Consider the following 25,689-nt stretch of genomic DNA (forward strand, 5'->3'; position numbering starts at 1 on the left):
CGCACCGGTTCTTGTTTGCGTTGGAGCCGTTTGGAGGGTCTGAGGTGGCCTGCAGCCGTGGGACCGAAGCCTCGCTTGCAGTTTCTCCTCACCTGTCCAAACAATGTTGGGAAAGGAAGTGGCCGCCGTTCATGATGAAACCGTCGGATTCCTCCCACAATCCCCTGATCTGATTTGCCGAGCTGCAGCGCTGAGGTTCTGCAGTTGGAGGTTTGAAGTGGAAGGGGGGAGGTTGGGGGGGAGGGGGGTGAGGTGACTCACAAGAGCCCCACAGCCATGAGAGGCCATCCAGAAAAGAAAAGAGGGGTTTCAGCTGAAAACCGCAGGTCAGGTGATATTTGAGACAATATCCAGTGGTAAGGCTCAAAGAAAAACCTGCTGATGACAAAAAAAAAATGCAACTGTAGCTGTTTGTCCACGTCCACCTATTTTGGTCTGTTTCCTCCTGACTGCCTCAGAAAAAAATGCTTTAAATCCACCAAAAACCAGAATTCCCAGAAGCCCCACCTTTTCACATTTGGTATGATTGACAAACTCCTCCAGCTGCCAAAAGGAGTTCAGTCAGTAGTCTGCAGTGGTCGATGGGGGGGTCTGGACCCCAGGAGAGCAGATTATGGGATGAAGGATCAACTGAACCACTTCATGAAGATCCTCCTTCAAAAGAAGAGTTTGGAGTTTTGGATTTAAGCTTCAAAAAACAATAATAGAGTCACCGCAAAATAGATTAAAAAAAGATGATGGAAGTAGAACTTTACATAAACTATTAAATGCTAATGTTTGCAGGTAATTTTTACCTTTTATAATCTATCTTGATAATAACTGCCAAAAAATAGGGAAAAAACAGACTTTTATTGTGAAAGGATGAATTAAAAAAATAAACTTATTATCAGTTTTAAATAATCAATTAGTAGTATTTTAATATTCTTGTAGAAAAACTCGTTTTTTTATTGTTTATGTTCTTAAAAGGTTCTTTATGTCACAGAGCAGTTTAGGTGAAGTCTGTTTTCCTCCACATGGTCACAGCCCGCCGCTGAATGTGGGAAAAAGCTCTGCTGCTCTCAGATGGTCGGACAGGGAGGGGGGGCAGAGCAATGAAGCGTCCTGGGGGTCCGTCTGCCACTGCAGAAGGTGAAGCCTGAAGCCAGTTGCTTCAACCATGTTTTCACAAAGAATAAGAAGAAGAAGAAGAAGAGATTTCCTGGAACCTTTCTGTCCTTAAATGCGGGTCGGGTCGTCGCTCAGACCTTCTCAGGGTTCTTTTTGTTAGAGCAGCTGCTCTTTCTTTGGGTTTTCTGCTGACTCGTCTGGATGAGGACGGCCTGAATCCAGACAGCATCTCTCCCCCAACAGGGAAAGAAACATCAGGAGGGATGTTTTCCTCTGCTGGTTCCAGCAGGATGGGTTTGTTTTCAGACCTCAGACAGATCTGAAGTGTGCATCTTCTCATCGTTTCAGCCACAGATCTGATCCTCACTGCCCTTGTTGGGGGCTCAGTTTGGATTTTATTTATATCAATGGGATAATTTTAAAGTGAGACAACAAAGATGGATTGACTAAACCTCTAAAGTTAGTTTGTTTTGCAAAATTTTCTGGTTTAATCAGTTAAGCAAGCCCACATCATCACACTCCCACCACCATGTCAGACTACTATTTAGTGTTTTTGGATGCTCTCCTGGGAAGGGCCTCCTCTTATCAGACATGTCCAGATGTTCCTCTGTGTTCTTGTTGATCAGCAGTGCTTGTCGTTCAATAGAACCATGTTGGATCAGGAATTCCCACCTGAGTCACGTAGAACTTTCAGGTTTTTCTGACTTCTGCTTCTTTAACGATGAGTTCTGGTTGTTCTTCATGTCGGAAGGTTCTCCATTGTTCCAGCGTTCTTCATGTGTGGAAGATGAGTCTCACTGCGGTTTTCCGAGGTCCTAAATTCCAGAAATAATTCTCTTTCCTTTGTTGTCAGACTGAATCTCTAATCACAAAACTGCTTTATAATCATGTTAACGGTATTGGATCCGAACCATTTAATTGTGACAAAACCGTGGAACCACCAAAGTTTTAAAACCGTCCCGACTGTCTGAAGAACCAAACATCCACATTTCTGTTTCTACATTCAGGTTTCCTGTTAGTTAATAGATACACAATAGTAGAGGCTTAAAAACTGCATTTCTACCAAACTTCTGAAAGTTTCCGGTCCAAACGCTTATCTGAAAATATTGATTTGGGTTTTATTTCTAAGATGGATCAGAACCTCATTTTAAAGTCCCCCTCTGATCATCTTTTAATCTGTGCTCTTTTAATCAGGATTTTACCATTTTTAGCCCATATCAAAAATCTGTGTCGTTTTCTAGGACGTCGTTTCTGTAGAGCGGCAGGAGTTCATTAAAAATTCACCCCCACCCACCAGTGTTTGGGTGGAGTAGGCCTGCCTGCATTTCCCACTATCCATCTGTTTTACATGCTCTCCTGCTAGCTTACAGCCCCTCACACCCCAAAACCTAACATTAGCGGTGTAACAGAAATGGCAGCAGCATCAGATCTGTGCAGCCGTCCGGTTCTGATCCAGATTCCAGCTCAGACCAGGAAAACAAAGACGTTCATGGATCTGTTGGTCTGCAGGTGGATGATCAGAATGGAGCAGAGCAGGAAGGCGTTTTTTTTCTTCTGCTCCTTATTCCCAAGGAGTTGAATAAATAAATACTCTCAAATGTAATTTTAAGCTTAATTGTCTATATATATATATATATGAACTGTATCATCAGAAGAACGGCTCAAGAAGACGTTCAAAACACCGTTTTTTTCTCTGGGGTGGGTTTTCATGAATCTTTTCTTTAAAGTCTATGACGTTCAGGTTTTCCTGGCCTCGGCTCCCACAGCCTGATCGGCCCCTCCAGCGAGTCTGAGCCGCGTCATGACGTCACCTTCTCAACGCTGGAAGAGAAAAACTTCTGTCAGCAACTTTATGAGCTGAAGCATGATCTCATTCCAAACTCCTGATGCCTTCATCCACCCATATTTGCCGCTTCAGTCCGACCTTTTCAACTGAAAACTCCTGGTCTCATCACAGATGTTTTCTGGCTGTGTTCAGGATTGGGGGGGTCAGTTCCTCTGGAACCTGCAGACACAACCGTCTGCATTCTGTCTCTGGAAATGATGCTTGGGGGCCGTCCAAAGGGACGAAGGGGGCCGCGTCCCATAAACCGTCTCACGGGAGAGCCCAGACGTCTGCCTAACCAGCTTCCTCGTGTTTGAAGTCCACAAACGACGTCTTGTTAGTCACCCGTCCAGAACGAGCGCCGCAGCACGCCGCCGGGCTGATTATAACATCTGAAGTGTTTGTTTGCTGCAGCTTTGTCAGTGTTTACCCCCTCAGATCAAACCTCCACATCTGTGGAGCAGCTCCGCGATTTCTTACCCCCCCCCACCAGAAAATCGAATGCACTAAAGACCTGCAGGAGGAGGGCCTTGGTGAAAATGTCTTCTCCTCCTCCGGGCTCAGTCCTCTAAAGGTGAACGTGCAACATTTTCCCCTGAAAATCATGACCACATGTTCCATAAATGCTGTTGTTTCCTGTGCCCCCCCCTCCTCTTCCTCCTCCTCCTCCCTGTTTTTTCTTGCTTGACTCCAGCCGTGTGAGGGACACGCAGAAGAGCTGACGCAGGAATCTGGGTGTAATCATCCCGAGTCGATTGGTTCTTCTCGCTGAGAGACGGAAAATAAAACAATCTTCCAAATAGGCGATTCTCCATTAACGACAACCGTCCTGACGTTCTAGTAAACCTGCGGGATTTGGATTAGAGGTAGATTACATTGAGATTTACAGACAGGAGCTGTGGAACCTCAACCAACTGTCTTTTTCTTTTCTGAACATCTAGAGAACTTAAGAGTGTTTATTTACAGAATGAAGTTAGCTTCTTCTCAGATCCTGCTTTGGATCTGAGAAGATAAAGAAAATCCAGAAGTTCCTTTTGGTTTTTGCTGATGTTTAATTCCTCCCCAGCTGTGGAAGTCCAGCTCAAACATGTCACCAAACCACAGCCTTTTCCGACGTGGGCGTTTGAGAGGGGAAACAAGAGGCTGAACAAAAAAAGAGTTTCAACAGAAGTGGGATCTAAAAGAAAGTCGGTTTCCTCTCGAAAAGGTTTAAATTTGTGAAAAAACGTTGGAAGAAAAAGTTGATCTGAAAACCTGGAAGAAGATGCTGCAGTTTGTCTTCGCCTGCGAAAAGAGCGGAGCGTGAACTGAGCATCTCTGCCTCCGGGCCTGCGTCATCCACACTCGATAAAAAAACGCAGAAGAAGAACCGCACAGACGTTCATGCCGTTGTGAGGCCTCAGCATCTACCCACACACGACCCTTTGACCTGTCCTCCCTGGCTGAGCGGCTGCCTCTGCCGTCCTGGTCAGAGCTGACATTCTTCCAAAATGCTGGCTTTTCTGTTGGTTTATCTCCATAGCAACCTTTTTATTTTTTTGCTTGTCTGGTTTTGAAAAAACGGGTCGAATTTTTGAATTTTTGTTAGGAGGTAATAGATCGAAATCGCTAGGAGTTTGAATTTGTGGGTTTTTTTTGTTTTGTGTGTGTTTGGAAAACTCAAGATGGCGCCCTCTTCTCAAGGTCAAAGGTCAATGAAACTTTAATGGTTTAATGGTTTTTTGACGTTACCTGGCAACGTGTGTGTGAATTTTCATGAAGATTGCTCAAACTGAAGTTTTGTTTCCCAATATTGTGCAAAAAAATGTGAAAATATCCAACTTTTCTCACTTTTTCACAAAAAGGCCCCGTGGCTATCCCATAATAATTTCAGGATTTCCTTTGGATATCCTCGACACGTGTGTTTTGGTTTCATTAGGGAAGTTTTAGCCCCAAAGTGGATCCTGGTCCCCTTCATTTTTTTTGAGAATTTCCGCCACTGTGATGTCATTATTTTGTGATGTCATCATTTTGTGATGTCATCATATTTCACCATGACCAGAATTCTTTTATCACCGGATACTAAGTGGGTGCAAATGTTGGTAAACTTTTGAGTTTGTGGCGGGGGAGAAACATTTTTTTTGAAGGTGAGAAAAGAAAGTAGAATTGTGAAAACAATCCAAATTCTTTGACGCCAACCTCCCCCCCCCCCCCCCCCGCTCCTACGTTTAGCCCTCCAAACAGGGACTTTTAGAAAAATAGTGTCTTCTAATTACCTTCCTGATCCTTCAGTCCAGGATTAAGGTAGAGTTAAAAAAGTAATTAGTAAATGGTAATGGTACTGTCTAATTCCTGAAGTACTTTTGTTATGCTCCACAAAAACGACTGCAGGAGCTGAACTTTCCAAAGAGTTCATGGCGAGCAGAGAGACGTTGATGGAGCATCCAGACGGTGCGGTTTCTAAAAAGACCTCATGGAGGTTACAGATGATGACGGCTGGGATCACATCCAGCCCAAGTGGCGCGGTCCAGGCCGAGTTATTCTCTGGGTTTGTCTGTGCATGTCGGTGGTTTTCTGACAAAGTGAAAGCGATTGGAAGCGACAGCAGATGAAAGTTCTCCAACTTTCTGCAAAAATGCTTGTGTGGCTTTCAACTCAAGTCAGGAACGCCACCTCTGGGTTCTGATATGAGATAGGAACCACGTTTTCTTCTTTTTGGTCTGAAATTGGTGGTTTCAGAACAGAGTTAGCCTGAGAGGCTTGATGGGAGGTAGGTTCATGGTATGGGGTTAGCTAGCCTCAGGCCCCATACAGTTCCAGTGAAGCCGACTCTAAACGCTTCAGCAGACGGAGAGATTTTTGGACAGTTCCACTTGTGGGAGCAGTTTGGTGAAGCCTCTTCCTGTTCCTACATGGCTGCATGACGTCATATGAAACCACAATCATTAGGAACGGGATAAGCTGACCATCGTTGCTGCATTGAACCCTTTTTTTAAGTTCAATCAGGAATAAAAGCTTCAGTTCGAGTTAAAGTCTCTTGCTCATCTCACTTTTTTTTAAAATAAATGTTTTCTTTTACAATGAAATAAAGAAAAAAAAATCTGTTTGCAGCAACTTCAGTAAAAGTTGAAACTTCATTTGCTTTTTTCCTGCTGGTTTTCAGAGAAGAAGGTTTCACTTACTTATCCAGGACAAAGTAGAGGTCAAAGGCGCCCTGACAGGAGCTCTCCTCCTCCCCATCCGCCCGCGGCTCCGGCTCGGCTCCCCCAGGAGAGAAGAGCAAAAATAATCCAGACAAAGCCAGGAAGAAGCGCATGTTTGTGGGGCCTCGAGGACGCAGAGTTCGGACTGAGAAGTGATCATCCAAAAAGTTCCTACATCCGCGTGACGTTCCTGCGGTGATGAAGCGAGGAGAACCGGGACAGGAGGCTGTCAGAGTCCGGTCGGCGGTCCTGCTGCTCCTCGGACGGGGCTGAAAGGGGGAAGAACGTTGAAACAAAGCCCGGCTTTGAGCGCCTGCGAGGGAAAGGCAGAATGTTGCTGCAGAACAGCGTCTGTCGGGCTCTGAGGATCCGGGAGCTTTGACTGAACTGGTGCAGGTTTCAGGTTTCATCCTGAGGAGGAGAAAAAAGCCAGATGTGCGCCTCCCTCACGCGGCAGAGGAGCGCATGCAGGCTGAACTCCATCAATCCCTAAAGTTCTGACACTTTTTCAAAACTACGGCGTATCTCAGAGGAGTTGAAAATGATGTTTAATGGACTTTAATCAGAACATCCCATCAGACTTTGCACCACCAATTGATTCAAAACCAGTTCCTAACAGACAGAACGTGCAGTTTTTATACTTTTGTTTGCATGTCTTTGTGCAGCAAAGCTTTACTGAGCTTTTCTAAGATTATAGGTCATAGTTTTCTGACATAATAGGATAATAAACCAATAGCATGCATGGTGGTGGTGGTGTCAGGATGTGGGCTTGCACCCCACGTTTGGTCACATTTTGGGGGGTGAACTGACTGATTTATGGGCCGGTGGCCATGGCGACAGTAGCCACAGCAACAGTGGAGGACGTGCCTGATTTAGAAAGGGGGTAATAAAACAGCAGGACTTGGATCCTTTGAGGAATTAAATAAAACAATCCTTCGCTTTCTTAAGTTGCCTTCTGTTCTCTGAAATGTAATAAACGATATAACATTCTTTCAGTTCCGTCATCAAAAAGATGCCTTTAGCTTCTGGCTGTGTGTCTTGTGTCGAGTGATGGGAAAGAAACTGAGACAGAAAGGATTCAGACATCAGTTCGTCCATCATTAGAAACCCACTGTGATGAAAAAGACGGTGATTTAACATTTTTCTCATGAAATTTGTGATGTAATAAATATTTAAATTCCATGCTCCGAGCTCTTAGCAATGGGGAGGGAAAGGGGGGCGGGGTTGCTCCGCCCCAATGGTCCAACTCAGAGGGGAATTTTTTATGAACTCCTGGCGCTCTGCAGAAACTATGTCTTAGAAAATGACACGCTTTTGATTTTGGCTAAAAGTAACATGATCAGAATTAAAAGTCTACGCTTTGAATACAGATTAAAAAGTGATATAAGTGGGACTGTGACTTCCTGAAAGCAAACTTTGTCCAGAAATGTTGGAAAAGTTTAGAAAAAAGTTTTTTTTTGTTTGTTGCTTTTACAAAAACACAAAAACCAACAGGGTTGTGTACTTGTGTTGTCTTTAATTGTGTCCCACAACAGGAACTCGTTCAAGCAAAGAAGATCCACATTAAAACAACTGGAAATGCCCCCCCCCCCCCAACTATCAGGTGGTTTATAAGCAGCCCCGGAGCTTCGGTTCGGAGCGTTCGGACTGACTAAAGACATTTACAGAAGTTGAAACATGAAAAGCTGCTCGCTTGTTCTCACTAAGCTCAGATGTTCTTAGACGTCTACAGAAAAAGTACAGTTGAGCCTTTTTCCCTACCGACTGGCTACTCTTCAGGGGTCTACTTATTAGTTACACGTTACAGTTCTCCTCCTAAACCAGCTTCAAAGGCAAAAAACATCCTCTCAGGACGCGGCGTGCTGCTGGCCGCCAATGTGCTTGTTCAGGATGGCCTTGGCGGTCTCCAGGGCAGCACCAGCGGCGACGGGGATGTGAGGGGCCACGCCGGCACCCTCCCAGCCGGGCCCGGCCGAGGTGTCCGAGTGGACCGTGGGGATGCTGAGGAAGATGTCGCTCTCGCCCACTTGGAAGACCTTGGGCGGATGGGAAGCGCCGGCGGTGGTTTCTCCAACGATCATGGCCCGGCCCAGCCTCTTCATGATGTAAACGAACTCCTCTGCCGCCCCGGCGGTGGCTCTGCTGGCCAGGATGATGAGGCTCTTCTTGGAGCCGTACCTCTCACCTGCAGAGGAGAAGAGATGTTTGACGGTGTAAAGAGCCTCAAGCTCGATAAAAATCATAAAAAACCCAACAAATGAAGTCAAGCCACAGGAATAACCAGAGCTCAAATGACATATTACATAGTTTTCCTGCAGTTCTGAAACAAAATCCAGTTCCTGATCATTTTATTCATGACTTTAACGTCAAATCTGATCTTTTAATTACATTTTATGCTGTTTTTGAAAAAACGGTGTCGTTTTCTAGGGCATAGTTTCTCCAGAGCAACGGTCGTTCATCAGAAATGTACTTCTCAGCTGTCGGTGGGACCATTGGCACGTAGCAACCCCGCCCCTCTTCCCTTCCCCGTTCCTGAGAGATCTCTGTTTACATGATCTTCCATTCCAAGCGTAATTCTCTTTATGAATGTCCTCCAATTGACATGTTAAAAACACGGATTAGATGTTGGTTAGATTCAAACAACTCCAGTGTTTTTTTGTTTGAAGTGACGGCCCAGTTGAACGACTTTACAAAAAGCTCACAGTTTGATTCCGACCCCTGAGTGAGAACGCTTTGACAGACGCTTATTTCTGAGGTTTTCTAATTCTGTGACCTGCACGCCATCATCTTAGACATTATTTCTGAAACCCAATCAGAGACGCTGCTGAGAAAATGCTGCCAGCAGCTACAACAATGACACAGCCTAAAACTTTGGTCATCAAAACCTTATGTTTGTGTTGTTTTTAACACTTTTGGTGACCCTTTATGTTTCTCTAACTGAATCACTGAATGTAAGAGTTGGAACAGTCAGGGTTTTACCCGCAGTCTGTGTTCAAAAGCTCCCGACTGTTGGCTTTAACCATTGTCTGTCTATGAAAACTGGACTGAGTGACCCCGCCCCCTGGCGTTCCAAACAGGAAGTGGCTCCAAGAAGCCAAAATCCCATAGACTTCAATAAAGAAATGATCAGCTGTTCCTCTGTCATTCTATTGGTCACAAGACCCACTTTTGACCTGATACCATTTTTTCTTCTTGATAACCAAATTTTCCCCCACGATTTTTTTCTGCAGTTCAAGTTTTTCAAGTTATAAACTGATCAATCAGATGCCAGGTCCAACATTTGATTGACAGATTCCACTGAGTGGTAGGGGTGTGGCCTTCAAGCAAGCTCACTTCTGATTGGCAAAGGCGTCCACATGGCAAAGAATTGGTGACTGAATCGACTTCATTTGTCTGGACCCGGGATGAACCATTTTCTGAGGGTGAAGTCCAACTTTCCCGATCCAGTCCTCAGATACAGTCGATGGTTTTGACTGAACTGAAGTCTGTGTGATGGAGGCTAAAGGCTGGAGGAGGTGCAGCTGAAGTTTAATGCTAAAAAAAATGCTTGTTACCAAAAAGAAATCACATGTTTTGGTGCTAATTTTAGAAAATGAGTGTTTTCTCCTTCCCACCTGTGAGCTCTCCGAGGGTCAGGAGGTCCGTGGTGGTCCCGGTGGACCGGTCGTAGAGCTTGTCCAGCAGAATCTGCTTGTCTCCATCAAAGAAGTAAGAGCAGAAGCCGGCGATGGCCGTTGTTGGCCCCCCGACGTTGTTCCTGAAAATTCAGGAGCAGAAAAGATTGAAAGAAAAGTTTGAAACCCAATCTTAAAAGTCCGTTTGAGGTCAATCTGACACACAGGCTCTGAGGGTGTCATCCCACCTGAGGTCGATGATCATGGCGTCCGTGTGGAGCACTTTGTTCCAGACGTGCTCGACAATGACCTGAGCTATGGCCTTGACCTCCTCAAAGTCTCCGAACATGTCAAAGCGCAGATACCCGATGTTGTTTTCAAAGACGTCGGTGTGGAAGGAGATTTTGATCAGCTCGATGTACATCTCTGGGGTGTATTCCTGCAGAGACGGCAGAACCAAAGCAGCATTTCAACCATTACAACAGTTTTTTGTGGTTAAAAGTTAGTTTTTTATTCTAAAATTGACAAAAAGTGATGCTTTCATTATTTGGAAACAGAAATTTGGTAAATGAAAATGCATTGGGATAAAAAACGGAGACAGTTTGAGTTTGTAGTGGGTTGTACCATTGGTGGGGGGGCTCCGGTGTTGCTGCTGACCGTCAGGCTCTTGTCTCCGGAGAGACTCTGCAGGTCGGCGGACAGTTTCGCCTCCAGACTCTCTTTGGACACCACCATGTTGTAGTCCCCGTTGGCCAGGTGGCCCTTCAGCTTCTCTGCCACGTCCGCCGCGGTGCTTTCAAAGGCATAGTTGTTGGCAACCAGCGTGGCTGACTCCTCAATGATGGCTGGAACTTGGAGTCGGAGGTTGATGATCTTGAGGGCGGTGGCGAGGGCTTCCTCTGCGTTGACTTCCACATTGGGCTTCACACCCGTCACCTCCCAAGAAGAGCCGGTGATGGGGTTGATGGACTTTGCGGTTGGCAGCGTCACGTAAAAGTCAGTGTCTCCCACTCTGAACTTCTTGATTTTTGCAGACCCCCCGGCGGTCTTCTCGCCCACGATGGTAGCTCTCTTCAGGTTCTTCAGGCAGTAGGCCACATCTTCTGCGATGTCCTTCGTGTTCTTGCTGGTGAGGACAAGCAGGGGCTTGGTGCCCCCGTACGTCTGCCCCAGGGTGGACTGCATGGAGAGCAGCTTGGTGGTGGTGTTCAGAGGTCGGTCGTAAATGGTGTCGATGTGAATCTCCGATTTGGCGTCTGTCAGGTAGGAAATGATGTACGGGATGCCTGTGATGTCACCGCTGCTGGTGTAGCGCAGGTCGAAGATCAGGGCAGAGGTGGGCAGGATCTTACTCCACACCAGCTCCAGAAGCAAAGGGCCGACCTTCTCAGCGACCTCCTCTCCGATGATGCTGTCGATCCTCAGGTACCCGATGTTTCCTTCCAAGATGTCCAGCTTGATGGAGGTCTGCAGGACGGCGATCAGCTGCTCTGGGGGCAACTGCGGTGGCACCACGGGGACATAGTTGGGCTCGTAAGAGACCCTCAGGCGTGGATCGCTGACTGTGGTCTGAACTCCATCGGTTAGAACCTTGGCCAGCGCCTCGCCGTCCGGGATGTTGAGGACGTCCGTGTTTGCACCCGCTGTTGCGATGTCCTCCTTCATGCCCGACAACTTCTCCGGGGAGCAGTAATTGTCCATGACAATTTTGGCCAGATCTGTGATGAGGCTGGGGGGAAAGGAGGCGTGTAGGAAGACGACATTCCCCAAAACCAGCAGAGATGCCACCAGAAATAGAGTCTTTGCCATTCTATTTTCTGCTTTACGAGGCGGTGAAAGTGGAAGTCAGCAGAGCCTCCGTCTTCAGAGATTCTTTGGCAAATGGCAGCATTTTAGCGTGAAGCTCTCTGTTAACACGCTTGTAAGAGGATTTACTGCGCAATAAACCTTTAATCGCTTTACAGAAATTCTTTTGTTAGACAACAACAACCTGGTAATGTGGTAGCAGGAAGGCGTGAGCAAATATTCGGCTCTTAAATCCACCCAGAACCGTCTGTACAGCCATTAAAAGCTGCCTGGCTGGGGGGGGGGGGGGGGGGGGGTCGCTTACATAATGAAGAAATATCCAGAAAAGGTCAGGCGTGGCGGGAAAATCACCCGACTGTGGACTCATTTCAGAAAACTCCTGGCCCATTGAAACTCATTTAAAGTATGATTTTAAGACAAAATCACAAGAAAAAAACAACATAGATTTGTATAAAAATGTAGTGATTTAGCGGTTAGGATGGCTATTTTAGCTAAATAGTTGTCCTTTAAAACCAACACAACCATCAAAATTCACAAAGGAAAGAGGTGACTGTTGGGTTCATTTGGTGCTGACTCCCCCTGCTGGTAGAATGTGATACCAACAGCATCAAAACTCCCATCTGTAACCCTTGTGCTATCCTAGGCACTTTAACATTGGGAGTTGGGTCATCTAGACCCACTAGACAGTGCTCTGAACCTTTTTTCTTCAAGGATTTGTGATCTTCACTGGTGTCCATGGATTACATGAAATCTTTCCACCTTTATCCACCTTTGTCATGGTAGGGAGAACACGTCATTGTGAGGGTGGGGTCATCTGGACCTCATAGGATAGCACAAGGGATAAACATCTTTAAAGTCAACAGCTGTGCTGTTGACTTACACATCACTTACACATCACCAGTACAATCAAAATAAATCGAACGAACTGTTTATAAGATTTATTAAATTAACGGAAAACATTTAAAAACTATGTAAAGTTTTACTAAAAAGAAGTATTTTCTTAAAAGCCTCCACAGTGGATGAAGTCCTCACGCCCACGGCGCTGAAATGAGGCCTCGCCGTGGGTTGTTCTTCAGATCTTTGGGACCACCGGCAGACCTGAGGGCTCTGGGAGGAGAGGGTCACACACTAACAGCAAATCTGCTAAAAATGAAGGGCCAATTCCAGGTAAACTTTTATAAACTAATAAAAGAACCTTATAATCATTCCTGAAGCTGACTGGGAGCCGCCGCACAGAATTCAAAGCTGGAGTCATGTGCTCCTTCTTTCTGGTTCCAGTTAAAAGGCCTGCAGCCGAGTTTTGTAATGATCCACTCGGGTGAAAAGGGTGATTTTAACATGTTCTTGTGGTAACTTTCTGATGATGGAGGATGCACAGCAAACTTTCCCCTCCACTTTCCTCCTCGCATGGCTGTACTTTGGACGTGCTCTGAAAAGCAGCCCTGAAGGCCTCAGGGGTCGTGTCTGGGTCACTCTGTGGGCGATTTAATCACACAGTCTGTGGAAATGCACCAAAGCCGTCTTAAAACACAAGCAGGATCTGATTTGAGCCAAAAACTGAGAAGTGGAGCCATTTTCTGGATGTTGCTTGGATTGTTGTCCACTTTAAATACTTTTTAGATTATATGTTTCTGCAGGTTTTCGTCTTCTTTCCCAGCTTTGTTGCAGCAGGATGCTTTATCACTCCGAGAATCTTCACTTTTAACGCAAAACTTTATGTAACACAGCTCTCTCTCTCTCGCTCTCTCTCTCTAAGCCAACTTGCAAGTTGTTGAGTTTTGAAATCCAGAACAAAAAACTGTTTCATTAAAATAGAAACTTCCAACATCATATGGACTTTACTCCAAAACATGTGAACTTCTAGATCCCTAAAAGAAACCTTCAGATGATCAGGAGTTTGGTGACATTCTGTCCTCAGTCGCCTCTCTGGGTGACATTTGTTCTGCTGGCGGCTCAGATCTTGGTCACGGGGGCAGAAGTTTGGTTGAATCCCCAGATTCAGTCGATCTGGGAGGACTGGGTTTGTGCTGAAGGACGGACACCTGGATGTGGGCTGGACGCCTTCCTCCGAGCGGGTCAGGACTCTCACAGGTCTGCTGGAGCTTCAGCTTTTTAAAAAGCAAACTTTTATTTTGCACAACCACCCTGCCTTCGCCCAGCAGGGGCCGGGTCAGACTCCGGCAGCCCCGTGTGAGCGGGCAGAGCGGGCGTATTCAGGAACTGAGTGAGCGAACCTTTCAAAGGCGCAATTCTAACCGAGCGACCCCGCATTTTACGACTACACCCGCTCAGTTGTCTTTACGCCCTTTCACTTTATGGCAGCCATGAAACGCCATACCCGTGACCCCATGAGGGAAAAAATGGGTCAGAAATGGATGAGATTCATCATTTTTGGCTCATTTCCTGTGAAGAAATGAAATTAAACGACTTCATACTTCACCCCACGCATTTCTATGACATGCAGGGGGTTTGGACCTAATTGCTTTATTTGTACATTTATTTTTTCCCCATCGCTTCACTTCATTCTAACAGATTTTCTCTTCTATTGATATATATATATTTTTTAAAAGTGTCATATTAGTTTTTAAATGTGATCCAACGAACAGCAAATATTAACCATATATGCTTTAAGACCTGCAATTGGAATGAAGTAAACAGGATTCTGACATTTACTTGTTTTGAAAGCCTAAAACTCCAACGCTTCACCAAACCCTCGAACACAACATACTAACAGCAAACACAGGAAAGCTGCTTTTCTGCATGTCCGCTTGTAGCTTCTCCATTTTTTTTAAGCATGCTGAGGTTTAAAAACATGATGGATTTGACAAGAAAGTTGTTCATCTGAGCAGCTGATCCGGTTTTTCAGTTTTGTTGAAATGTCTGGACACAGACCAACACTCTGACGTTTGCTGCAGGTGTTTAAACCAATCATTTACTCTTTTTCTTTAAATGTAGCTGAAGCATCCCCATCATGGAGCCACGGCGCTCGTCTTGGCATTTATCCAGGTTTGTTAAAAAAAAAAAAAAGCGTTTATTTTCACAGATTATTCACATTTGTCAGTCTTGTAATTTCTCTTTTTGTGCTTCATCTAAACCGTCTGTTTTCAGAAAACATGAATACACGTGTGTTGTTTTTCTCTCCCTGAGTCTCGAAGTGGGCGTGGGAGTGATGGGCCCCCTTTTTTGGGGTTGAGGGTTCAGCTCCGATAAGCCAGTGTCATTGACTTCAGACATTTTCTGTGAAAAGAAAAACTAAACATCTGTTTTGTCATTTCTGGACCAAACCGATTCGTTCTAAACATCTAAGCTTTAGGAGCCTGAATCTCAGTTTCTCTGCTCCTGACCTGCATGAAACAGGCATCAACATTTGACCTGGAATTCATTTATTTCAACCAATCAAAGCAAAAAATACTAAAAAAGACAAACCAATAAGCTGCACGTCTATAGGATGTATAAAAGTATCAAAGCAAAAGAAGAAACGTCTCCGTTTACATCCAAACATCAGGTGTGAACGACGCCATTATGATTACAGAATCATAAATAAACATTTATGTACCTATAGATGTAATAAATGACACAATGAATCCATTAAATGGGAAGTTGGTGTAAAAAAGTTTAATTGTTGGAAAAGGGAAGTGAATTGATATAATTCCACCCGTTATTCTTTACTTTTTGAATTCTCACAAAGTTAATATTATCGGGTTCCTAACTTCTAGTTAGAACTATTTATACTCGACCACTTCAAGTGAAGATTATTGATCAAATACAGAATAAATAACATCAACAGAAAGAAAAAGAAAGAATATTTTCATGTGAGATTAAAGCAAAAACAAAAAGAAAAATTAAAATGTTTTTTTTAACAAATCACTAATTTACTTCACTTGTAAAAATACATTTTTACTTTTTTTAAGTTAAACACTTTAACTTTACATTTGTAAAAGGAGAATTCATCACGTTTCACACAGCAGTTCAATTATGGGAAAAGTGACAAGGAATATTCTAATTTTTAAACTGATGTGCATCTAAAATCCCCCAAATCTGTGGAAAATGACAGGGAAAGACCAGATGTACCAAAATATCTGTTTAATGAAAAAGAATCCTGCCAAACGTTGTTTTATTTAGCCGTAGGGTTGGGTTTTCTACCATTTCTGGTCTGTTTACAGTCAGGCAGAAGCATCTCTCTGTCTCCTTTTTTATTTATTCTGTAACTCAAGCTCACAAGATCCTCCCTGGAAATTTGAAGCAGGATATTTTCTGATAAAGTAAACAAACCCGATTTCCACCACTGTTAAATAACCCCTGACCATCATACTTCCACCACCGTGTGTGACCTAAACTCTGATGCTCTTTCCTCAAAGGGATTCTGACTTCAGAAAGTTCCTCTTTTGTGGCCTTTTCCTTATAAAAGAGACGAAAAGTTTGCAGAACGTGCTACGCCATGTTAGCGTGTTCACAATACCCGAAACTCCCAACCTTCTTTGCAACACGTTAAAAACAGTCTGACAGCGCTACACGTTCGGTGGCGTCATCACAATAACATCCGATCAATCATTTTGACAGAGACAGCATCTCAAGATCGCTTCAACATCAGTAAACGCAACCAGAATGAAGCCGTATCTAAGGCGCTCCGGATTATTAGGCGCCTTGTAGACCAGAAAATAAGTTTGTTTTAATCCGTAAAATGCTAAAATAAACAAATTCCTGTTTAAGTTTTTTTATTTCAAATTATTTTTTTAGATTTCAAGTCAGTTTGTTCCAATTCTGACGTTTTTATGTCTTTATTTATTATTTGCGTTGAGTTTCATCAGGAAGAATCGACCCTAACAGTTTTATTGGACCCCCCCCCCATCATAGATTTTGGTGGATTTATGCTTCCTCTTCTCGCTGCTCCTCCTGGCTACCTGCATCCACATTCTGCCACCTTCATCTCCTCGTACAGGTATCTGATGGTGAGCCGGCCGTTCTCCTGGTACATGACGGTGATGGGGTCCAGCTTGATGGGCACGCAGCACGCCATGCTGGCCCTCCGGGGATCCCGGATGTTCATCAGCGTTTGGATGAGGGCGTGCTTGGACGGCGTGGACTCGTCCGTCAGCGGGTAGTAGCAGAGGCCTCGGCATTCGAAGGCGTCGTACTCCGGCGGCGCCACGATCCAGCTGTCCCAGCCGATGTCCTTGAAGTTGACCTTGAGCGAGCTCCTGCTGCAGTATTGCCGCTCGGCCTTCCGTTTGAGCCGCCGTGGGGCCTGAGCGTTTGGGACCTGGCTCCCTCTGTACCAGGTGGCGCCCGAGTGCAGCAGAGTTTCTTCCTCGTGGAGAATCATTTCTCGTAGTTCCTCGCTCTTCTTCCTCCTCCTGTTCCCCAGGTCGTCTGTGAAGACTATCAAAGCAGCCGAGGTGTTGTCTCCGACCGACAGGCTCATATTGAGGCAGCTGGCTGCGCTGGGAAGGGCGCCGCAGCCCCTCCTCTCCACCACCACATCGAAGAAAGTGGCCCCCCGTCCCGATCGAACCCACCTCTGAACGGCTGTGGTCACGTCAAACGTCACCCACGTGCTCCTCCGGTCCACAGTCTCTTTGCCCAGCAGCAGCTGAGCCCGCGAGCTGCTGCTGTCGGTGGCGGCGGCGGCGGCCTGGTAGACCTTGACGGTGGCTTTGGAGCTCTGTGAGGCGACCTTTGACCTTCCGTCTGGGAGGAAGAGGAGCTGCAGCTCGGCAGTGGTGATCTTTTCGTGTCCGGGGATGCTGACGCTGAACTGCAGCCGGTGCTTGGACCTGGAGCTGTTGGCCTCACTCACAGGGATTTCTGTTGCAGACGTGACAGAAGATCAGATGAGACGTTTGAGGAAAACCAAAGCAATCCATCCCTTCAGAAGAACATCCAACATATTTTCATTAAATGACTTTAAGGGAACTCATTTCAGATCACAGCTGCAGACGATGTACTTCCCTCCCTCCCTGAGACTTTTCTCCTACCTTGAACCGTAAAGCTCCGTATGACATCAGATTGGGGAGCAGCCAGTCTGTCTGAGGCATACTTGTTGTACAGCTCCACCATGAACTGGGGGGGCGAGACCTTGAAGTTCTCCTGAGGAACCTCTGACAGGTTCAGCTGCCTCAGGAAACCCTCCTTCAAGGTTTCCAGAAGGTTCTCCATTCTGGACTCTGTGTCTTCTTCGTCCAGGACGTCCTGCAGCGTCGCGTCCCGCGGTGCGTCGCCGGGGATGCTGTTACCGAGAGGCTTACAGAGGCAGGAGCCGATGGCGAGCGCCAGACTCAAGCGCAGCTGGAACAGAAAGCTTCTGGAGGTCGTCATCTTGGGGAGCAGACTGAGAACCGGCGCGACTTCTCAGGTTAAAACAGACTTTTTGTGTTAAGTTTGAAAACGAAGAGGGTGCCAGAATGATCCTGGTGTCCTCTCCCATGCTCCCAGAGTAAACAGGGCGACTCGCGTCAACCAAAATAGAAGCTCGGCCGTCCTTATCAGCAGAGCGGACGGCTTTTCTGAAGCCCTGTTATCGTTGGGACGGCTGCTAATGAAGACACTATAAACATTCAGCCACATTAATGAGGGACGACCTGCAGGATGTGAGGTTAGTGAGGAGCAGACGCTTCTTTTCCCAGCTTCAGCACCAATGAGGAAGAGGAGGCGCCGGAGGACAGAGCACTGCAGAAGATCTGGGATGGATGGACCACAGAAGTGAGGTGAAATCACGATGGGGAGAAGGTAAAATGCAAGGCAGGAAGGACGAGTGCATGAATGAGAACAGAGGAGGCCAAAAAACTGAGCAGAAATAGGACCAGACGGGAGAAATGGGCAAATAAAGAAAGTAAATGTGTAAAGGAAGAAGAAACAAAAAGTTAGTAGACTTGAAAAACCCAAAGGGGCAACTCCCTAACCCTTGCTGCCCCGATCACTCAACCCCTCTGCTCCTGCAAAACTGTTTTCAAAATTATTTTTTGGTGTCCTGCGGGTGACGAACCAAAGTCGTTTCTTGAAGAATCTTCCGGGTTTTCTTTGCATGCTGAGGTTTTTTGTTAACCACGCCCACATTCCTAAAACGTTCATATCCTACGATCTCTATAATTCGTTCAGCTCGAACCAACCATTTATGTGTTAAATTTTCTGAATTTTCCTGTCAAAAAACGTGCGTGCTACAGTTAATGAGCTCGCCAAGCTAACGCCATTCCAGATCTACAAACTTAAAAGCCAACGTTTTCTTCCAATGATGCTGGAGGAGTTAGGAGGCCTAGATTTAAATCCTAAGGAGAAGTCTGTCAGAAGTCAGAGCTCTGTCTCCCCCTCTGGTCACCGGCGGGAGCGCCCCCAGAGTTCTATCCACACTACAGTTCCCAGCAACCCCAGCACACACTTCCTGGATGCCGCACACCTGACTCTCAGCATTATATTTGGACCTGACCTTCGGTGTCCTGACCCTGTTTCTGACTCTGTTTGCCTGGCGCCTGCCCCGACTCTCGGCTGGATTCTGAATACCCCTCTGATGATCTCATGCCTGTTCTCCACCCTGATTTAGCTCTGTGGACTTTAAGGTACTAAAGCTGATTTTTATCTTTCATTTTTTCTATTTAAGATGGCAACCTCCACCCGATGTCAAAGGTCAATGAGACTTCAGCTGTGGCTGTGGATGTAATGTGTGGGAAATTCTGTAAAAGCAGAAGCTTTTTGTTCACATATTGTGGGAAAATGTTAAAATCACAAAATTTTGTCTCAAAATAGCCACCAAGCTATAGGTCCTGTGGCCATCCCATAATATTTTAAAACTTCCTTTGTACATCACCAACACATGTTTTGCTGTCATCAGTGGATTTTGAAATATGTATATTTTTAGCCCCTTTAGAGATTTTTTGATGGTTCCTCCCGCCGTGATGTCATCGTTTTTTAAAAATCGAATAGAACCACAAAATAACAAAATAGTCTCTCCTTCCCAGCACCTTAACTGGAGATCAGTAAATGACAGGGAAATATAATTTTCTGCACAATTTTTGCTTCTTCTTCATTTCAAATATCAATGATGAACTGATGGTTTATCCTCACTTCCTGATGCTTCTCTGTGAAGCTTTTTCTTATTTGAGAAAATATTGATCAAAGTCGCCCTTTCCTCTAGTATTATTAGTACTAGACGAATAATCTGCCCGGATTAGCAGCAGCAACTGTCTGCTTGTCCCTCAAACCTCCAGGGCCTTCAGGTAAAGGTTTAAAAGAAGGTAACATCTGCAGGTTGATCACGCTCCGTCCAAAAAACCCCCGGAGCAGGAGACTGCTGGAGGGGTGAAAGGTCAACCATCACACAATACACTGACCGTGCGTGATCATTGCTCTGTTTATATGCAACTCATTTGTGATTCGTGAGTCACTTATGTAAGTTGAACGTGACATGTGCACCATAAATGTAGACATCGGTGGTTCATGCGTGGAAAGTCTCGCGAAAATCCCGCACAAATACGTGAGATTTGCGTAACAATTGCGCGTAAACAATGTTAAATACGCATCAACTGCATCATTTTTAGTTTCAATCAGCAAAAAACTGAATTCACGCAAAGAACGTAAAAACCCTCCACGGACGTCTGCGCGCATCGACGAACGCGAGAAACGCGTGTGAATCACATCGATCATGCACGGATCATGAAAGACAAAATGTTGTACATAGCAAATGTACATAGCAGCGGTGTGACATGGCCATGGCCGCACAGACCAGAGGAATCCGACGAGAAGACGCTGCGAGCTCCGCGGCGGGAGCTGACCATGGTGCTGACGTCCATCTGTCATCAATCACGTGAAGACCACAACTTCTCTCACTTTTTCCACATGAGCACGTTTCATGGGTGGACACTGCGATATTTGTGCGTCGCGGCTGTTTGACGCGGCCTTAGATGGAAATGTGGAGAAAAGACAGAGAATCATTGTAGCTAAAAGAGATTCTCACTTTGTCTTTCATGAGAATGCTGAGTGTGCAGACGGCCTTTAACTGGTTGAAGTTTCCTGCATCTTTGCTAGTCTTCTTCTGGAAAACTAAGATAAAACAACTAATTAAACTTATTTACAAAACATTCATGCTAACCACTTATTGCTAATGCTGAAAAGCAAAACCTTCATGATGTTTTTTCTCTTCCTGACTATTAAGGAGATTCATTTTTAAGACGGTTTCTATTCACTTTTGCCTTTGCAGCTTTAACAATAATAAATATAGTTTTTTACAGTTTAAGATGCATAAAGGCTTCATTAATTCATCCAGATGACCCAAACCCATAATTTTCAAAAGTCCTTTAGCAGATTAGAGATAAAAAACAAACAAACAAGAAAAATCCAAATGAATTACTTGCAGTAAAGTTGTTAAAAAGACACATCACGTTACTTTTATTTGCATTTTAGCATCATGCTAGTTTGTATGAAGACATGACATCATCTGTATTGAGTTATTGTAAAAAATGTAATCCTAAATCTGTACATTATCAACTGTACAAATAATATAAAAACTGCTTTCACATTAAATGTCCAGCAGGTGGCAGCAGCGCACAGGTTTTTGCCTCCCCTCACAAAGCCTTTCAACATGAAAAACATTATTTACAAAAAAAAAAAACATTTCAACGCATTACAGATGTTAATTTTTAGGATATGAATTCCCACGCAGACCCAAACGGCTCAGAGTCTGAGAAGCTCAAAAGTCTATATGTATTTTAAGCAGAAAGTGGCTCTTTTTTCAGAACCAAACCCTAAACCGGGTCTGCTTGAGCCTGAATCCTGGTCTGGAGAAACCAGTTTCTAATCACAAAAGGGAAAATAGCTTTAAATATTCCTGGAAAACGTTCTAAAGAAACTCAATTTGCATTCAGGAACTATCCAGATAGGAGTAACTTCCTGGTTTACTTCCTCCTCTGGAAGGAAGTGGAATGTCATGTACAACAAACCACGTAATGAAGACCGTTTAAACCATTTATGGAGAAACTGCAGAAGAGTCCGAGACCTCAGGAGTTTTCTCCCCTCTCACATGTGCCTTCCCAGTCATCTTCCTCGCCGTTTCCTGCTCTCCTACCCGCAGGCGCACGTCTCTACCGCCATGCCGGGGTAGACCTTCAGCACCATGTTCCTGTCGGGGTCCAGGAACAGAACGCTGAGGGGGCTGGTCTTATCCGGAACGCAGCACGGTTCTGGGATGCCGGGGACGATTCCCACGGCCCTGACGATGCTCTGGATGGTGGCGTGGTTGGAGGGCCGAGCGACCTGAGGGGGGGGCAGAAACGCTCTTGTGAGCATCTACGACACAAACGGAGGAACCTTGATGGGAATCAAAGTTCAGAACTCACCTTGGGTATGGGGAAGCCGCAGGTCCCGGCGCAGTAGTAGGCGTCGAAGGACTTCGGCGCCAACACCCACTCGCTCCATCCAATGTCAGCGAAGTCGACCCTCAGGTAGCGCCTGGAGCAAACTCTGGGCTCGCTCCACTGCCTCCTTCTCGCCTTCTTCATGGTCCTTTCGTCAAAGCTCAGCACCTGGGGCTTGGCCTCGCCCTCGCCGCTCAGCTGCTTCCGGCCGGTTTTGGTTTTATCTGGGAAATAGGTGTTCTGCCAGAGCTCCTGGCTCTTCAGGTTGCTGAAATGCACCTCTGGGATGTGGTTGGCGTGAGCTTGGAGATGCAGCTCCCTCCGGATCCTTGACGCTGAGTTTGCCATTCCCTCCCCCGCTGGGGAGGGGCCGTACCTCTGCAGCGTCGTGGCCACGCTGTTCGGTTCGTCTATGGCCGTGTCGTCGGCGTACACCAAGATGTACGGCGGCTCGGTCAATGGAGGCCGCTCCTGGGCGCTCCTCTGCTGCCCCTGCACCGCCACGGACCCCACGTCGACCTCCACGGCCATCAGTGGCTCTTTGATGTCCTGAGCGTGTCTCGCCGCCGCAGTGACGTCCGCCGTCTGCCAGGAGCCTTTGGTGAAAGATGCAACCGTCGCATTCCCCAAGGGTTTTCCAAACGCTGAGCCCTGGGAGGATCCGTAAAAGAGGAGTCTCACGGGCGCGGGATGGGGGCTACCGAGGGAGTGGCGGGGACGCCGGAAACGCCAAGGCCTCTGACGGGGACGCTGGTGAAGGAAATGTAAAGAGGCGAGGAGGATGACCTCGGAGTTTGGGACGGTGGACAGGTTGAACTGGAAGACGTCTTTGCCGTTCAAGACTCCTGCAGCAGAAGGAAAAAAGATCTGAAACATCCAAACACACCTCAGCGTCCCGTTCTGACCGACAGCATCCAGTGTGATTCACGTCACGTCTGAGCAGCAGCGGCGTGAAATGATTCCGCTCTGCTGGCGCATGACCACAAACCTCATCCGGATGAGTCCCTGCAGCCTGAGAGACGAGGAGCAGGTCTGTCTCGGACATGTGGAAGTGCTTACGGAGAAAGAGCTCCTCTGAGGTTTTCTGCGGAGCAGTCGGCGTCTGGCTGTGATAATAGGCTCTTGTCTAACACCTCCACTCATACGGCTACCGGGGGGCTGAGGGGAGGGCGAAATTGCAACCCAAATGGAGCAGGGAGGTGAAAATGCCTGGCTCAAAGGGGACGGGGCACCTGTATGGAAACCCCTTTTACAGAAACATGACAGCTTCAGGGGATTTCTCCACAGTCTGAGCTGCTTTGGAACTGAGCAACAAATGTTTTGGGATTTGGACCGCAGGGGCAGAGTTATGGGGGAGCGAGGGGGCTGCTGCCCCCAAAGAGCTTTTCCCCAACTCTCGCCCCCCTATTTTTGAGTCAATAAGCATTGAAAAAGATTAAGAAATCAACAATACAAACTTCTTTAAGCGTTGCAAAAATATCAAAAGGGATATTTTTGAAACGAAATAAAACAATAGAATAATAAATCTGCTAGAAATTCATATTTTTGATCCTTTCACTAAATAGTGGCCCTCCAGTCTTCTGTTCTAGCTCCGCCCCTGTTTTCGACACAAATCTGTCAAATAATTGATTTTAAAAATGATCGACAAGGTAGTTTTATTGTGAACATCTTTTTCCCGCTCAGACTGAGCCTCTCCTCCTCCGTCCTGCAGTCAGAACCGGCTCATTGGGTCGGTTGGGCTCTGGACTCACCCGGGACGGCTCTGAAGCTCCTCACGGTGTTCCCGCTCCTGCGGCTCTGCGGCTCCTTGCTGTACCTCTCGTACAGTCGGAACATGCTGGCGTGCACCGGGTCCGGGCTCTCGTGCGTAAAGACGCGCCGCTCCGCGTCCGGAGGCGCGTCACCTCCGTGGAGGTGAGCCCCGCTCCGCTCCAGCACCAGCAGAACCTGGAGGATGGGAAGGAGCCGGCTCACCATGCCTAATGACCGCAGGCAGAAGTCCACCAAAAAAAGGACAAACTGCTGATGAAGCAGAGCTCTGATGACGCCCACCCGAACCTCAGACCTCAGACCTGCATCCAGGTGAGACGACCTCCACGGTTTACGCTCCTCAGCTGTTTGCGGGAAGGGAGGAGAGCCGCGTTTTGAGGCTGCGTGACGCGTCGAAACGCGCAGCCAACGAGCGCCAGGCAGCTCACTCCGCGACCTCCCCACGCGCACTGAGGGTCCTCAGAGATAAAGTACTGGTCTACAGAAACACTAAGCTTCAGACAGTCCTTTAAAATGGGAGATAATTGGCTGTAATGAGCCTTTTAGTGGACAATCACTCCTGAGATCATTCCAACGCGTCCAGAAAAATAAAGAAAAAAGAGTTTTCAGTTGATTTTGATTTTTTTCCTTCTAGTTTTGGTTCAAACTGCGTCCATTCTATCATCAGGAGCAGAAAATACACCTAAATGATGAGTATAGAGACATTCAAATCTTTTATCCAAGAGAATATTGGAAGATTTTCATAACTATAAATGATTCTCTAACTCTGAAATCACAGAAAAGAATCCCAAAGAAAGAAAGAAAGGTTTTGATCTGTCATCAGTGGTTTTCTTGAAACCACTGAGTTTCAAAGTCGTGATGCATTTAACCCAAACGGCTCCATTTAGCATCATTAAAGCAGCTCCTGAACACCCTGATGCAGACTGCAGCAGCTCTGAGGGACAAAAACACACTATTAGCTTGATTCATATGAGGCTGTTAGGTTTTTTTTCTTGTATTGGTTTAAAACATTTTCCCCACGACTTCTGACAAAGCAGACGGCACAAAAATTTAAATATTAAAATTTAAATCAATTTAAATTTATTAATTTAATTCAAATTTAAATCGGTGAAAGACAAACCCCAGTGATGTTTTTTTAACATGTTCTTGCAGCATTTTTCTGATGATATTTGAAAGAAATTTACCTTAAAATTGAGTTGCTTTTTAATTCAAATCGTTGTGAATCAGGAGCAGATGAAAAAATGCTGCTTTGAAAAAAAAAGGTGAAAAGCTGTTTTTAATGAGTTTTACCTCGATGTTTTGGTAAATCATTTTAAAATCACAAGTTAGCCTGTTTCACTTGCTAAGCAAGCTTTCAGGCTCCAACAGCCCCAGCTACAGTAATAACCAACCTTCTACCATCCAGGACAAGCAACACGTCCCAACTTTATAAAAGTCTCTTAAGAGGAAACATTTGCAGAACGTTGATGGTTCAGATAATACATAGGAGAAGGGAAAATAGAGCTTTTTAGAACATTTTCAAATGTTTGATCACATTTTAAAGAAAAGTTTAAAACTTTATTTATCCAGGCAGTTCTCACAAGAAGACCAGAGGAAAGCATCAACACAAAAAGCACAAAACGTATTCAGGTTTTAAGGAAAGTTCCACTCTGATCTGCTTTTGATCTCATTTCAAAGCCTTCCCGGTGCTCTTTTAATTATGACGATACTGTTTTTAGATTCCAGCTCAGACGAGGAAAACATCGACGCTCACGGATGTGTTTGTGGAAACGGATCGGAATGGAGCAGAGCCGGGAGCTCAGCGGGTTTTCTACCATCTTTTTCAAAAGAATTTCAATGAAGAACTACGATTTTGAAGCTGAATTTTCTTCATCTATGTCCTCCATCATTGGAAAAATGTTACAAACACCGTTTCCGTTGGGGTGGGTCTTCAAGAAACGCGTCTTCCACGGTGGAAGGACCGATCTGGATCCACAAAAACTGCTTTTTCATTTGAGCGTCGGGCTGTGAGGGTTCTCCGGCTCAACCTGCTGCTCTGGAGCAGA

At 45.8% G+C, this 25,689-nt stretch overlaps 4 protein-coding genes across 4 annotated transcripts in view; all 4 read right to left on the minus strand.

Moving 5' to 3' along the window:
* Positions 1–6,520, minus strand: part of LOC101163475 (anthrax toxin receptor 1-like) — a 33,147-nt gene extending 26,627 nt beyond the window's left edge. Inside the window, exon 1 of the mRNA XM_023949465.1 lies at positions 6,094–6,520. Within this exon, the coding sequence (XP_023805233.1) occupies positions 6,094–6,227 (134 nt within the window). The 5' untranslated portion in view covers positions 6,228–6,520. The remainder of the gene's footprint in view (positions 1–6,093) is intronic.
* A 1,090-nt stretch (positions 6,521–7,610) lies between these two features.
* Positions 7,611–11,719, minus strand: rbp3 (retinol binding protein 3). Its single transcript, XM_004086799.4, has 4 exons — positions 10,353–11,719; positions 9,977–10,167; positions 9,729–9,871; positions 7,611–8,299 (listed from the first exon to the last, which is right to left on the minus strand). Exons 1-4 carry the CDS (start codon positions 11,535–11,537, stop codon positions 7,962–7,964), a joined length of 1,857 nt encoding a protein of 618 aa, XP_004086847.1. The 5' UTR covers positions 11,538–11,719; the 3' UTR covers positions 7,611–7,961.
* A 3,415-nt stretch (positions 11,720–15,134) lies between these two features.
* Positions 15,135–19,561, minus strand: LOC101163237 (growth/differentiation factor 2-like). The gene is made up of 2 exons (XM_004086812.3): positions 17,510–19,561; positions 15,135–17,339 (listed from the first exon to the last, which is right to left on the minus strand). The coding sequence occupies exons 1-2, from the start codon at positions 17,847–17,849 to the stop codon at positions 16,432–16,434; spliced, it is 1,248 nt and encodes a 415-aa protein (XP_004086860.1). The 5' UTR covers positions 17,850–19,561; the 3' UTR covers positions 15,135–16,431.
* A 1,316-nt stretch (positions 19,562–20,877) lies between these two features.
* Positions 20,878–24,034, minus strand: gdf10 (growth differentiation factor 10). The gene is made up of 3 exons (XM_011473476.3): positions 23,626–24,034; positions 21,857–22,719; positions 20,878–21,773 (listed from the first exon to the last, which is right to left on the minus strand). Exons 1-3 carry the CDS (start codon positions 23,849–23,851, stop codon positions 21,582–21,584), a joined length of 1,281 nt encoding a protein of 426 aa, XP_011471778.1. The 5' UTR covers positions 23,852–24,034; the 3' UTR covers positions 20,878–21,581.
* Between the last annotated feature and the right edge of the window lie 1,655 nt (positions 24,035–25,689).

This window comes from Oryzias latipes, chromosome 19 (assembly GCF_002234675.1).
Source record: "Oryzias latipes chromosome 19, ASM223467v1".
Classification (NCBI taxonomy): Eukaryota; Metazoa; Chordata; class Actinopteri; order Beloniformes; family Adrianichthyidae; genus Oryzias; species Oryzias latipes.